This window comes from Quercus robur, chromosome 12 (genome assembly GCF_932294415.1).
Source record: "Quercus robur chromosome 12, dhQueRobu3.1, whole genome shotgun sequence".
NCBI classification, from domain to species: Eukaryota; Viridiplantae; Streptophyta; class Magnoliopsida; order Fagales; family Fagaceae; genus Quercus; species Quercus robur.
This window is the reverse complement of record NC_065545.1, coordinates 32,302,673-32,317,970: the sequence shown is the minus strand read 5'-3', so window position 1 is coordinate 32,317,970 and position 15,298 is coordinate 32,302,673. Positions and strand designations below refer to the sequence as shown.

The following is a 15,298-nucleotide window of genomic DNA, read 5'->3' as shown; positions in this document are numbered from 1 at the left end:
TCATAACTCGTCAACGTAAACAAATTATAGCAAAGTTTTGAGTTTTGTTGTAGTAGTGTAGTACTAGCATTATTCCTTTTAAATAGCTATTAATTGTTAATGAATATGCACGTTACATCTCAAAAAATGTTTCCCAAGTTATTTTATTTTATGGGTTTGAGTTTTAGATATTATAACTTGATAAAATTTTAGCTTGAGAATGGAGAATAAGCTAAGGTTGTTTCCCAAGTTATTTCAAATGTACCTAGGAGCCCCTTGTTCACCACAAAAAATAAGTAAAAAGACTTTAGTTTCTTACGGGACTGATTAAATGTCAAACTGAATGGACGGAGAAGCAAAGCTCTGTATTGGGCTGGTAGAAACATTGTGATAAAATCCGTGGCTCAGGCCTTACTCACCTACACAGCTACACTCTCTCTACATTCGATTTCCATACAAATATGACTATAAACTGGATGTCACTACTAGAAGATTTTGGTGTTACTTAAAAAAGGAGAATGGGATATAGTTGACTTCGAAATCTTGGACCAAATGTACCAAACAAAGAATGGAGGATTGGATTTCAGACACCCTAAAGATTTCAGTGCTGCCTTCATTACAAAGATCACATGGATGATAGTAAAAAGGGGGACAACATGTGCGTGGAGGCCATGAGAAACAAATATAAGGTACGAGAAGATTAGTTCCGAAAGATCTAGTCAAGAATGCATCAAGTATTTGGAAAGCAATAGAATAAATGGTCAAAGATCTTGATGGTAAAAGAGGCATGATATTTAATAGGTGATGATGCTTCAATTAATAGATGTATGGCCTGACCCTTGGGTTTTTTGGTTAGATGGATTGAAGTCTAAGCCTAAAGATGAATCCATCATAACCACACCACTTTGAGAGGTTGAATGAGCTATTTGATGAAGAATCTGTGAATGCTATCAAAAGAATTATTATCCATACAACACCCAACAGGTTGAACACAAAGAAATACAGGTAATGCGACCCACCAATTTTCAGTTAATGTACTTTTATTGGGCAAACCTGAAGCCCCTATGGTCAAAGTCCTGTAATGAATTTGTGAAGTTGAATGTGAATGCTGCCTTGATGAAAGAATCAACCTTCTTAGTTATAGTGGTTTGTGTTGATAAAGGAGAGATCATGAAGACTTGGAATTAGGAAGCCCCTATTACAGAGCCAATAATAGCTGAGGCTGCAACCATACTTTAGGCTTTGGGTTCTAGAACTGATAAAGATCGAGAGATTGCAAAAGATCACAGTGGAATGGTACGCTAAAATCTGTGTTGATGCCTTAAATGGGGATCCGAATAATGTGCCAGTGCCCTGGAACATACACACTGACACGCTTCGTAATGATGCAAAGTTGCTTAGACACTATTTTATTAGTTGTTCTTTTGTTTGGGTCAATCGTGAGCCAAACTCAATTGCTCATGCACTAGCCAAATTTGATGCCCACCAAAGACTTTAATTTTTTTTTTTTGTAATAGAACTTCGGATGCAGATCCCATTCAATAACCTAGCTACTGCACAGGATCTGGATTCTAAAACTTCTCTCCCTCCCTCTATTAAAGGCTTGGTTGAGAGATGTTCTTGCTTAGAATTATGTAATTTGAGCATCTTTTTTGTATTGCTTCTGCTGAGTCCATACTAATACAGAATTATGCATATAATTCGACAAAGTAATAAACAGCTTGGTTTGGATAGCGATGAATTATGTTAGTATTTTTACCATGAAGAAAGTGGCTAGAAACATTGTTCTATATGTAATGTTAATTGGGAAATCAAATGATTCTGACAACCATGGCTATGACTAAGTTAAAAAAAAAAAAAAAAAAAAAAAAAAAAAAAAAAAAAAAAAAAAAAAAAAACAGTTATACATGTTGCAATGGTCTTGAATTTACTGCCTCAATTTTCATCTATAATACCCAGAGAAGCAAAGATTCATTTGAGCAAATATAAAAAAAAATATGTTACCAGGGGGAAAAAATCTTATTCAATTTCGGTATTCCAGAGAACCAAAGGGAAGCAGTACTCCAGCTCTATAAAAAAATTTTCTCAGCTCCCAAAAACATTCAAACACCAATGGATTCTCAATAGAATGGCATCAGTTCAGCCTCCACTGGGTAATCATGTTAGATGACTTGTGCTTCAATTAATTTGATAATTTCTCATATCAGGGAATCAAGTACCACTGCAGCTGACAATAAAAGGTTTAACAAAGTCAATGAATTCAGAGGTCCTGATCCCCAGCTTCAGATCAACCTCCCCACCACCCAACCAGAAGAAATCAGGATGAAGTTTTACAATTGCTTCATCCAAAATCACCTGAAATCAAGCCAATAGTATATAAAATACTATCTCCTCTATAAAAATGCAAAATATCTTTCTGAACTCATATAACAACTATTTTACCGTGGTCATAAAAATCAAACAATGTCATTTCATTTGTATTCTTTCCTCTCTAATTTGTTATATGTTATCATGCCAGTGTTTAAAAATAATAATAATTTCATTAAACAAAAGGAACTTTCATTCATTTAATTTCAAACAATTTGTAAGAATCTTAAAACATTGTATCATGGCTCTACAAAATTTATTTGCAAAAGCTCAAACTACCCAGCTAGCTGATTCCTTTCTGAGTGTCACCCCAATTCTTATAGATAAAGTAGATTGACAGAAAATCATTGATACAGTCAATCATTCAATAATGGGCCAGCATATAATTCATTCAAAAACTTCCCCGAAGGATCCTAATTCCTAACTTTCACCTATAGGGATAGAATGATAATTGGAACGATCCACCCAACAGCTGGCAGTGGGACAAAAGGTTGGAAAGATTAAATCATAAATAGAGGTTCTGTAAGATGAAATGCATATTGCACATGGAGAACGCTCCATGTTCCCACCAAAACATATTGGAACCTCTGTCTGAAACTTTGAATACACCAGTTGCATGGCTGTAATCAAGCCCAGGAAATTAAACATATACTGCCAATGACATACTTGTAAACTGGGAAGCACGGACATTGCAAAATTCCAATGTACTAGTGTCGAACATTTATCCAACACGGACACAAATGTGTCAAGTACAAACTCAAGAAGAAAAACTCATTTTTTAATTCAGTTTTTCTATTTTGATATTGAATGTTTTTTATTTGAGCTCTTTTTATAGGTTTCTAGTTTATCTGAACTCTTTTGTTCATACTTTAAACAATATTTTATTGTCTTTAAATTAATTTTAGATATATTTCCAAACATTTCATTGTTGTTACATACTTTTTAAATCCAAAATAAACATAACTTATTCCAAATATAAAATTTATATACCTAAAAATTTAGCAGGATGGAAAAGATTGTATCTATCCAAAGGGGGGAGACTTACTCTCATAAAAAGTACTTTATCCAATTTACCTACTTATCTCCTTTCTCTTTTTCCAATTCCAACAGATATAGCATATCGTATGGAACAACTTCAACGAAATTTTCTTTGGGGTGGTTTGGGAGATGTTTCTAAACGTCACTTGGTGAATTGATCCAAGGCATGCTCTCCTGTCCAGTCTGGGGGTCTAGCCATTTGAAACTTGAGATACTTTAATGAAGCATTATTGGGAAAATGGTTGTGGAGATTTGGGTATGAGAGAGAAGCGCTATGGAGAAGGGTTATAAGGGCTAAATATGGAGTTGAGGAGGGAGATTGGTGCTCTAATTCTATTCTAGGCTCCTATGGGGTGAGTTTATGGAAAACTATTAGTAGTGGTTGGTCTACTTTTTCTCACTACATTTAGTTTCCGATTGGAGAAAGGACTAGAGTGAAATTTTGGCATGATGTTTGTGTGGGGATAATCCTTTGAGTATGTGTTTTATAGATTTATTCAAAATCAGTAATGAAAAGGAGGCTTATGTGGCTGATCTCATGCAGTTTCCTAATGGGGTTCTTTTTTGGGACTTAGAATTCCTGCGAGAAATTCATGATAGGGAATAAGATTCTTTGTCTGTTTTTTGGAATGTTATATATGGAGTCTCATTGAGAGGTATTGGTGAAGATAAGATGTGTTGGACACCTGCTAAGAGCAAGGGTTTTGAGGTAAGCAGTTACTATCAGGCTTTGTTGGGTGTATGTACTCAATCCTTCCCTTGGAGAAGTATTTGGAAGCAAAAGGTTCCTTCAAGAGTTGCATTTTTTTTTGGACTGTAGCTTTAGGAATGATCTTGACTATTAATAATTTACATAAGAAGAAGGTGTTGATTCTAGATTGGTGTTATATGTACAAAAGTAATGGAGAATCGGTAGACCATCTTTTACTTCATTGTCCTATTGTTTATAAGTTGTGGTCTATGGTGTTCACCTTATTTGGTATCCACTAGGCAATGCCAAAGACTGTAGTTGAGCTCCTTGCTTGTTGGGAAGGAAATTTTGGTCATCATCGTAATGGTGTTATTTGGATGGCTATCCCTCATTGTTTGATGTGATGCATTTGGCGGGAGAGAAACAACCGGTGTTTTGAAGATTCTGAAAGGACTATAGCTGATTTAAAACTTTTCTTCTTTAAAACTCTATCGGACTAGAAGTTTATCATAGGAAGTCATTCTATTTCTTCGGTTTATGATTTGATAGATGCTTGTAATTTATGTATTTGGTTATGTTGGTCCCCGGCTATATACTTCCTGTATACTCGGGTGACTCATTATTAAGTTCTTGAATAAAATTTCCTTTACTTATCAAAAATATATATATTAATTAATTAATTAATTGCCGTATCCTCAATATATCATATCCTAGTTTTTCAAAAAATGTCGTTTCACTGTACTACGTATCATGTTGCACTACGTATCGTGTCCATATCCATGCTATATAGCTTGTAAATCAAGTAGGAAAGGACATTCTAAAAGCACTGCCTGGAAATGTGTCAAATGCATATGTACAGCAAAAAGAACTTATATAAACTTCAAAAACCTTGAGCATGTTGGAAGAACCAGCAATATAAATTTAGGTAGAAGTTTTATTTATGTTCCCTCCTGTTAATTATACTAACATTTTAAACACGTTGATCAATTACTAGTAAGTTAATTACCAACACAAAAAGCTTCAAGAACAATGCAGAATATGAATTCTTACCTATGAAAAAAAAATGCAGAATATGAAATCCAGTAAATGATAAAAGAAAAAAACAGCAAAAGGACCATATCAAATGACATGAACAAGGATTCACTTCAGCTGTCATATCAAGCTGGAATAATTAAATAGAGAATGTTTTACCGGAATGTCTGTTTTCATGCCAATACATGTCACTGCATTGTGCTCAAATCCAGTTAACTTCACAGACGTCTCCTCAGGAGCAAGCCTCACTGCATAATCATTTTAAAACATTACAACTTCTAGGTTAGTATGTCAGATATGTTTTGGTTTTTTACACCTAATTATACTACTGGGGACATTTTGTCAACATAGTAAAGAATATTGCATTTTTTTTTCTTTGGTATGGTAAGCCAACAATTTAAGTATGGCTAGTTCACTCCATTTCAGAACAGTAATAAATGTTTGCAATGCACGTATATTCAGTAACTCTGGAACTTCTTTGTAACTTTTTGATAATTAAGTCTATGACAACTTACAGTTGAATTTCTTTTTAGCTATCTGGCTATTGTTGAGCAAATACAGAAAGTTTTTAACAGTCTCAGCATTGAAACGAGCAGTGTACTGCAATAAAGAGAATGTCCAAATGAGATGGTTTAGCCAAGTCAGACAGCAGATTCTTAATGAATTGGAGAGAGAAAGACAGACAGACAGACAGAGAGAAATACCTGAACGACAACAACATAATACTTTGAATTGTTTCGATCACTACAATCAATGACATTAGATGGTGCTTGAGTGTTAACCTGATGGAAATGAACTAACTTTAGACCCAAAGAAAAAGCTAGTAGTTCATCATAACATGAACTCCTGATGCAAGGGAAAGCAGTGAGTTGAGTATCAAACTTCAGAAATATTGCATAGTTTCAATCCACACAATATCATTGATGCCATCGCATAATCTACAGAGATAAGCAAAAGTTGCACAAAATAAAATTGTACACTATGAATCATATTTAGAGGTATCTAACAATAGAATGGATGGGGAATACTACATATTGAAGAATCATAAACACCAATGATCCCAAAGTCCAACACACATGGTGAAAGATCAATGCTTATAACTAATCAAATATGTTAGTTAATGTTGTCAGCCAAAAAAGAAGAAAATAAAAAGGGAGGGGGGTGGGGGAGGCAGTCATACTATCACACTATGGTGCATTTACCATAAGAGTAAGTGTTGTATCTGATTAGGTGGCTCCAAAAATCTTACACAGCTGTAATAATACCATAACAATTTGCTTGGCCAATTGAGGGTCAGCTCTTCCCTTTTTGTTTTTTGATAATTACAGGATCGGTTCTACCTTTAGGTGTCTTAGGCAATTGCGATTGCCTAACAAGCAAGGTCCCCTAGCAAAAGAAGGCCCCGTAATTCTGGTCCCATAGGCTCTTATTAAAGGATGATAGTGTACAAAAATATTGTATCATATCTCAATTGTTTTCTCAAAGATGACACTATTTATGATGCTGATGGTTTAGATTTATTCCAATTATAAAAAAATAAAAAAAAGATTTATTCCAATTAGCATACTAAATAATATAAAAACTTAAAAAGACTAGATTCTTTTCCGAATGCATGTATTGCTTATTGACGACATTTGTTACAATTATTTTTGTAGAAAGAAGTTTCTCAAAATTAAAATCGATAAAACCCTACCTAAGATCGACTATGCTACAAGAAACATTAAGTGTATTAGTTATATTATCAATTAAATAGTACATGTTAGCAATACTTAGTACAAAAACTTTTTTTTTTGATACTTAATTAATGATTTCACATGGTGAGAGGAATGAATTCTAAGTACATTATTTAATTGATATTTTGGCAGAAGAAAAGTCCTGCGCCAATAACCTGAGCTATCAGCTATGACAAAGCAGGTTTTACAAAAGAAGTGTGTGCTAACTTGAGCACCCAAACAAATTATTGCTAGATGAAATTCCCAACATTAACTCATGATACATTATCGTTCCCATTCCTCTTCCAGTTGATTCTACCCTACATATGCTTCTAGAAATCTTTTCATTATAAAATTTTGATCCTAAATTATCAGTCAAATTTGTCTTACTTTTTAAGGTTGTTGACCCATTCCTGAAAAACTAATTCACTATTATCACATAGAATTTGGTCTTACAATCCATTGATCAATGTGTCCTCTAAACTTAAATTTCAACCAAACAAGCAACAATACCAATTCAAAAACTATAAGGCTGAAGCTTAAAGTGCACTTCGATTGTAAAAGCATAGGCACTAAGAACAATAATAATAATAGTATGAGATTGGAGAAAGACATTGAAATTGTAGTTGTACCAGGACGATGCTTTTGCAGAGATGATCGATGGAGGCGGCGCCGAGAGCGTCTCGTCGGGCTTCGAATGGCCAATCGTAGTAATCGGCGGGGACTTTCTTGAACGAGAAGTCGTTTACGCCGTTGGTTCGGAGGATAGAGGAGAGGCGAGATTCGGTGTCGCAGATTGGGTTGGAGGAGGGAACAGAGTCAGGGTCAGCGATAGAGAGTGGCGCAGAGAGGTCGAGTAATAGCTCTAGTTTTGATATGCGTTCCAGGATTTGGGTCTGAACTTGCTCTAGCTCTGCTAATGTCTTTTCCATTCTGCACTAGCCTCTCTCTCTCTCTCTCTGAGTCACTGGTTCCCTCTCTTCCGTTTTAAAGTGACAAATTGGATTGAATCTACTCTATCTAGGTAGGGATGGCAACGGGTCGGGTTCGGGCCGGGTTTTTGCATACCCGGGCCCAACCTGCGGGCCAAGACCCTAAACCCAGACCCGGCCCGAATAATAATCGGGTTTTTTTCCCGGGGCCCAGACCCGCCCCGTCGGGCCTCGTTTAACCTGTTGGGCCCAAATCTGGCCCAACTAAATTTTTTTTTTTTTAAAGCCCATTGAGTGTTTTTTTTTGCCAGATTGAAGCCCATTCATTGGGCAGCCAGGCAACCTCTGTATTTTTGCCACTCAGAAACACATTCCTCTTTCTTCCATTCACCCTTCACGAACTTCTCTGAATACCATCTGTACATTAAAATTTTTTTGTTAAAGACGAATAATAAAAAAAAGAAAAAGAAAAAGAGAGCCCCTTTTCTTTTCCCTAATAAAGAAATTTTTATTAAAATTAAAAAAAAAAAAAAAAAAAAAAAAGAAGAAGAAAGGATTTGGAAGTTGAAGTTGGAACCTGTTGAAGCAATTGTGGTAGGCAGCTCTGAGATGGGCACAAACCTGTGGGTCGACGGTCAGCCACATTACAACAACCAAAAAAAAAAAAAAGAACCGATGACACAAACCTGGAGATGAGCTGCGGAGTGAGGGAGTGAGGGAGAGCTGCGTGAGGGAGTGAGGGAGAGCTGCGTGAGCTGCGTGAAGGAGAGCTGCGTGACTGGAGATGGGCGACGGAGTAAAAGAGAACTGCGTGCTGCGTGCTGCTGCTGCGTGAGGGAGTGAGGGAGAGCTGCGTGACAGTGTGAGGGAGTGAGGGAGAGCTGCGTGAGGGAGGGCTGGAGGCTGAGTGATTTCAGATTTAGGGATTACTGGGTTAGGGATTTAGGTTAGAATTATAGGTTTATATATATAAAGGGCATTTTAGTAATTTAGGATACCGGGTTTTAAACGGGCCGGGTTTCGGGTCGGGTTTCGGGTTTTTTCAATAAAACCCGGACCCGACCTAGACCCGCTTCGGGTTTTTTTTTAAAAATCCATACCCGACCCTATCCTTAATCGGACCGGGTAAAACCCGGCCCATTAGGGTCGGGCCGGACCGGGTACCCGCGGGTCGGGCCGAAATTGCCATCCCTATATCTAGGCTGCTTTTTCTTCTTGTTTTTGTCAAGAGTTTGTGTTTTATTGGGGTAGATTATACGAATGGGCAAATCTTAGGTTTATTTGGAAAAATACAAAAATCACCGTTGAGAGTTGAACTAAAATATAAGGTACTCCATCAAAATAAATAAATATATATATCTATATATATATTTTTTTTTGAGAAGAAATATAGAACCATTTTATTAATCTATGAAAAATTAAGGAGTTACATCAACATAAACTAAGTAGGAAATGTCTAGTGGAACAGATTCCATCCAAACCGATAAAGGGGAAGAATTCCTCGCTCTCCGAGCTAAAGCATGAGCTACACCATTGCTTTGCCGCCTAACATGAGAGAAAGTGCAGGTTTGAAACAAACCCATTAAAGACTTGCAGTCTTTTACAATATGTCCAATGCTGGACTAGATTGAAACATCACCCACTAAGGCTTTGACAATAAGCTCTGAATCTCCTTCAAAAATGGCCTGTCTCAAGCCCAGCTCCTCCATAAAAATCATTGCTCTCCGTGCAGCCAATGCCTCAAGAACTTCCACTGTTGAAGGCATTTCAATTTTTTCTGCTAGTGAGTCCATTACCTGGCCCAAATCGTTTCTTACCACAACTCCAATCCCAGCTTTTTCCTCTTCCACAAAATATGCTCTGTCGTAGTTCGCCTTGTAAACGCCCTATTTAGGTGGTGTCCGGTGCTGAGGCTGTATTTTTTTCCTCTCGGGTTTAGCTTCAGTTCTCCCTTGAAATTCTGCTAGTAAAGCTGTTGTTGCTTCATAAAGCTTCTCAGGTGGCAAGCTTGGCTCGTTAAAAGGTATTCTAGTCCAAAAATCATATCATATCATATTATTATTATTATTATTATAAAAGTTGGGTTTAGATGTCGTGGTTGCACCACATGGTTTCACCAAATTACGAAAATTTTATTAAATTTTTATATTTTTAAAGAACTAAAAAGGAATAGTATACTACCAGGGCTCTAATTCATTCTTATCATTAAATAAAATTAGATTAACATTATTTTTTTATTTGTTATGATATATTTCTTAAATTAAGGGATAATATTTAACATACAAAAATTTAATTTAGATAATATTTATCATCTAATTAACATTATTTTTTTATTTGTTAGGATATATTTCTTAAATTAGGGGATAATATTTAACATTCAAAAATTTAATTTAGATAATATTTATCATCTAAATTTTTAAAATTTTAATATCATTAAATTAATATTATTTTATCAAAATATCAAGCTACAAAACTTGATTATTAAGGGATAAACACAATCCAAATTCTTCAAGAAGTGATTAATATAAATTTATCTCAAAAAACAGTATATATCTCCAATAATTTGATAATCTCTATCTATTCTAAAAAACAGTATATATCTCCATTAATTTGATAATTTCTACGTTGATGGCATTTAAAAAAAAAAATATATATATATATATATATATATCTCAAAATTCCTTATAGCTATCAACCACGTTCTCTTTCTCTCTTTTTTTTTTTTTTTTTTTAAATTTTAAATTTTTTATAAGTTATGTTATGTTGAATCAACTTTTTTTTTTTTTTTTTATATTATTATTCTATTCATATGACCTTTTTTTAATTCCAATTTTTTGGGGATAAAAACAAACACATTGATTAGATATCTATAATTTCAATAAGATTTAAATGAATTATATTTCAAATGGAACTCCACCAATATATATAACCCTATATATTCTTTTTGGAGTGAAGCTTATTTCAATATGTAAATGCATAAATTCTATGCAGGTATGCATTCTTTCTTCTTTTATTATTATGATTTTCATTTTGTTTATTGTTATTATTGGTTTTTTGTCTTCATGTGATTTTAATTAATGAATTCAAAACATTCGAAAACATTGTCAAGTTTCTAAAGGCTCCTTCTTCATTTTTGTATTTTGTTTTTATTAAATTGACTAGGTTTTGTGTATTTGTTGCCTTTTGTTTAAACTAATTTTCTTAGCTTTGATCTAATTTATATGCTTAGGGTTGGGGTCTTAGAATTAATGAATAAATATGGTTAGAATTAATAGATTAATTTTAACAATATTCTTATTTGATTTTTATGTTATATCAAATTATCAAGATGTTCTACACGTCTATTCTTGAATTATCAACTTTAATTTTAATTTATAATATTATCAAGATTATATTAATTTTAGATTTATCAATTGTTTAGTACTTTTTTTTAAAAATAATTATCAATTTTGTAGGGTCTCAATTTGGGGCCCAAGCCCAACAAGTATGGGGTCTTGGTCCAAGGGGCCCAGAAACAATAAATTTGTAGAGAGTGGGTTACAGAACCGGGTCTTAGCGAAGTAGATAGTGGCTAAGGTTGGGCTATTCAACACTTGGACACCAGAAGATCCTATTAATGTCCATATATTCTCAGTCCGAGGAGATGAGATAGATATTTGCTAGTTCTTGCTTTAAGTTTTCTAGTTCTTTTTTTGTTCCTCTCCTTTTTCTCATGTCCCCTTCCTCATGAGGATTCCCTTTCTTATATAGTCTCGTTGAAGCCATCGTGGCCTTACACTTGTTGATTATCTAGACTCCCACTTGAGTGCTTGTCCCATCGGACACCCCTTCCATCTTTTTATGAGTTGTGGTAGCCAAGGCAGCACTGTTCACAGGTCTTCTCCACATTAATGCGGCCAGAAAAGTAGCTGCAATGCATTTAATGTGGCAACTGCAGCCTCTCCTTGGGCATCTTTCGTTTCTTTCTTTGCCACGGGTCTGTAGGACTTGTCCTTGTTACTAGTGTTCGTTGGGGTGGGTCCTTTTAGTAGGCAGAGTGCATGTTGAGCCATACTCGTCACGTCCGAGGAGACATTTCTCCTCGAACTGCCCTTTAAGTGACTTCATGCTTACGAGAACTGGACTGGGACCCCTTTTGGCATCCACGTCCTCTCCTCGAGCATGGTTAATCATCCCGTATGGGGCCCAAGGCCCATTGTATGATTTTGGGCCTTTGCCCCTACAAATTTAAAATTCAATTTGGAGTTATTAATTTAATTTAGTTTTAGGAAGAAATCTTACCCCTTATTTTAGTGAAATAATTATTTACACTTGATAATTTTTTCTTTTATCTTTATTGAATCTATTAAAATATATAATTATTTATACATTTATTTTATAAGCTTTTTAATAAAATTGTGCAATGCACGGGCCTATAACTAGTATATATATAAGATACTCTAGTTATTTAATATATTATAAATCTGTTTAAAAAACTCTATATACTACTTTTGTGTTCGTGTGTACTAATAAGTATTATTATTTTTTCAAAAAAAAATAGTATTCCCCAAATATATATATATATATATATATATGGTATTTATTTTGCTTAAAAAAAATAAGATATTTACAAAGACTTTTCCAAAACTATCAAATTTGTTCCTTACACACAAAGGACACTTAGCCCGGATTAAAAGTTCATGGCCCTTTTTTAAGTCATCTATTTTCATCCAACAATTTGTTTTGACTACACAAGTCTCATAGTAATTACATATGGGAGGGTGTGTCTCGATAGCCAATGGTAGAAATGGAGAAGGAAGTTGCAGGAATAAACGAATTTTCAATAAACTATACAGTTGAATTTGATTGTCCTTAAACTATATATATATATATATATATATGTAGGGGCTAGGGCCCAAAATAATGTATTGGGCCTTGGGCCTTGTCCGAGGACACTAACAAGTTCAAGGAGGAGAAGATGACTTAAAATATCCACATTACAAGTCTCATCAGTGGGGGATGAAGGGAAGAAGGTTTGAGGAGGAACTCCTCTTCGGACACAACAAACGCAGACCAAGTGTGTACTCTAACAATTGAAATGCGCCCCATGAACATGTGAGAGGGAAGAAAACTCAAAATATCTAAGGAAAAGCTGCTACCACCGCATTAAATGCACTGCAGCTACTTTTCTAGCCGCATTAATGTGGAGAGAACCCCTGAACAGTGCTGCCTTGACTGCCACAACTCACAAAAGGCTGAAAGGGGTGTTTGATGGGATGGGTACTCAAGTGGGGATCCAGATGATCAACAAGTGTAAGGTCTAAATGATCAGAAAGGAGCTATATAATGTGGAAGAGCTCCCATGAGAAGGGGGTGGAAAAAAGAGGGAGAAAGAACACTATAGCATTCTAAACAATCTTAATATTCGATTGTGATGAGTATACGTTAAACTTTGGCCTCCTCGGACTAAACATCCATTAACACTAATGTCTTTTATTTGTGCTTGATTGTCTTTTAACTCCATATTAGTCGTTGCCCAACTCATTAAGATCTAGTTCTTTGACCCATACTCTACAAAATTCATTGTATTGGGCTTGTTAGACCAGGACTCCATACATTTGGGCTTGGGTTCCAAATCTTGCCCCTACAATATATATATTGTTGCATTTGTTAAGGATCAACTCATTACTTCTTTCTCAAAAAATAAAACTCATTTCTTGACTTGACTATTCACATCACATGGGAGAGGAAGAAATTTGGTGCCAATTAATGAGAAACAACCTCTCAACCATTCGGAGCTCCACGAGTAACAGTCAAGTATGTCGAAATCATACTAATGGCCTCTACTCACTAAACAAGTGAGTTAGGTTGATTGGGTTACCGCTCACCTCGAGAATTCATGATATCCTACTAATGGCCTCCACTCCACCAAGTTAACTTGACGTTACTTATCCCATTCTGCAAAGGGTTTTCTCACCTTGAAAAATGGAACAATATGGAGATCAATTTTGCTTCATCTTGAGAATATGTATACACGCATGCAAATGCACACGTGCGTGTGTGTACACACATGATAAGTCTAGTGAATAAAAAATTTTCACTTTTTTCACCATTTTTGGGATGGAATATTGTGATTTATGCATAATAAAGTGATGTCAACATAGGGTTGAAAGTGTTGTTACATTAATCATAATTTACCTAACAAGTTGTAAAAACTAAAAATTGTCCCTAGCATTGCTCATTTTTATAATTAAGTAATATATATATATATATATATATATATATAAAATTTACATACATATTATTAATGGTTTTATGCATATCTTATTGCCATTTCAAAACATTCGATATTCACACAGTTGGTCTGTCCCTTTTCTCTTATCCCTCTCACTCTCATCAGCACTGATTCGAACCCAATTAAGAAAGACTATTGTAGGGATATTGGGCCCAAGAGTTCATTATCTATGTATAAATTGGGCCTAAGGCCCAAGCCAAGAACTAGAGGTTTTCCGAGGATGAGTAAACATTGTCAAGGGAGTCCATGTTAGTAGATGAAGATGGTAGTTTTGATTATAATGGCCCTGGGGGGTAGTCCGAGGATGAATGCCTCCTCGGCTAACCCTAGCTGAGGTCTATGGAGGTGGTCTGCCGTTCGAGGAGACGTTTCGTGAAATTATGCTAGTGCGGATAAGCATTGTAGAAACAAAGGATAGAGGGGAGTCTGAAAATATCTAAGGAGAAAGCTACTACCACCGCATTAAATGCTCTGCAGCTAACTCTCTGGCCGCATTAAAGTGGATGTGATACCTGAACAGTAGTCTTCAGCCTTATAACTACTACCTAAAGACTTTGGGAATGGGCTAATGGGACATGTATCAAAATCAACCAGTTTGGCCTGCACGTGGAAGGTAGAGATGAAAAGGGAAAAGAGTATAAAAAAAGGGAGAGCAATTAGAATAAGGGGATTGAAAAAATCAAGAGAAACATTATAGCAATCAGGAACCAAATTTGTGCAATATATAAGAACTAATCTTCTCGGATTGTGCCGAGGACGATTTTCTCTAAAAAATTCAATCTATTTTCCTATTCTTGTTATTTTATTTTTCTGTCCAACACATTTTAGTCCAGTTTTCCAACCTACTCTTTACAAATTCATTGTTTTGAGCTTTTTGGGCCTAAGTCCATCCATCTTAGGCTAGGGACCCAAATCTGGTCCTTACAACTATTATATGCTTCCATCCTAATCAAAATTGTCTTACTCTGCACAAGCTTTTCCTATCTTTAAGCGGAAATGGAGATATGCATGCACCCAGCCAAGATCTGAAACCATTCTATTGTCATCTTGAATTGTTAGGAATAGTGACTTGTATTCTAAATAAGAAGTAGGCAAAAACCACATTTTCATCCCTATATTTTCACGTAATTCCCATTTTGGTCCCTATCTTTTATTTTCACCGCTTTTAGTCCCTATTTAGAAAAACGCCTTTCATTTTAGTTCTTTCCATTAGTGTCCTAATGGCAAAGTTCTACGTGGCAGACAGAACTATTAAAACAAAATAAAATAAAAA

At 35.3% G+C, this 15,298-nt stretch overlaps 1 protein-coding gene across 1 annotated transcript; it reads right to left on the bottom strand.

The window, feature by feature from the left end:
• Window positions 1–1,895: 1,895 nt before the first annotated feature.
• On the bottom strand, window positions 1,896–7,768 carry LOC126709477 (uncharacterized). Its single transcript, XM_050409731.1, has 5 exons — window positions 7,452–7,768; window positions 5,812–5,889; window positions 5,623–5,707; window positions 5,267–5,355; window positions 1,896–2,334 (listed from the first exon to the last, which is right to left on the bottom strand). The coding sequence occupies exons 1-5, from the start codon at window positions 7,749–7,751 to the stop codon at window positions 2,191–2,193; spliced, it is 696 nt and encodes a 231-aa protein (XP_050265688.1). The 5' UTR covers window positions 7,752–7,768; the 3' UTR covers window positions 1,896–2,190.
• Between the last annotated feature and the right edge of the window lie 7,530 nt (window positions 7,769–15,298).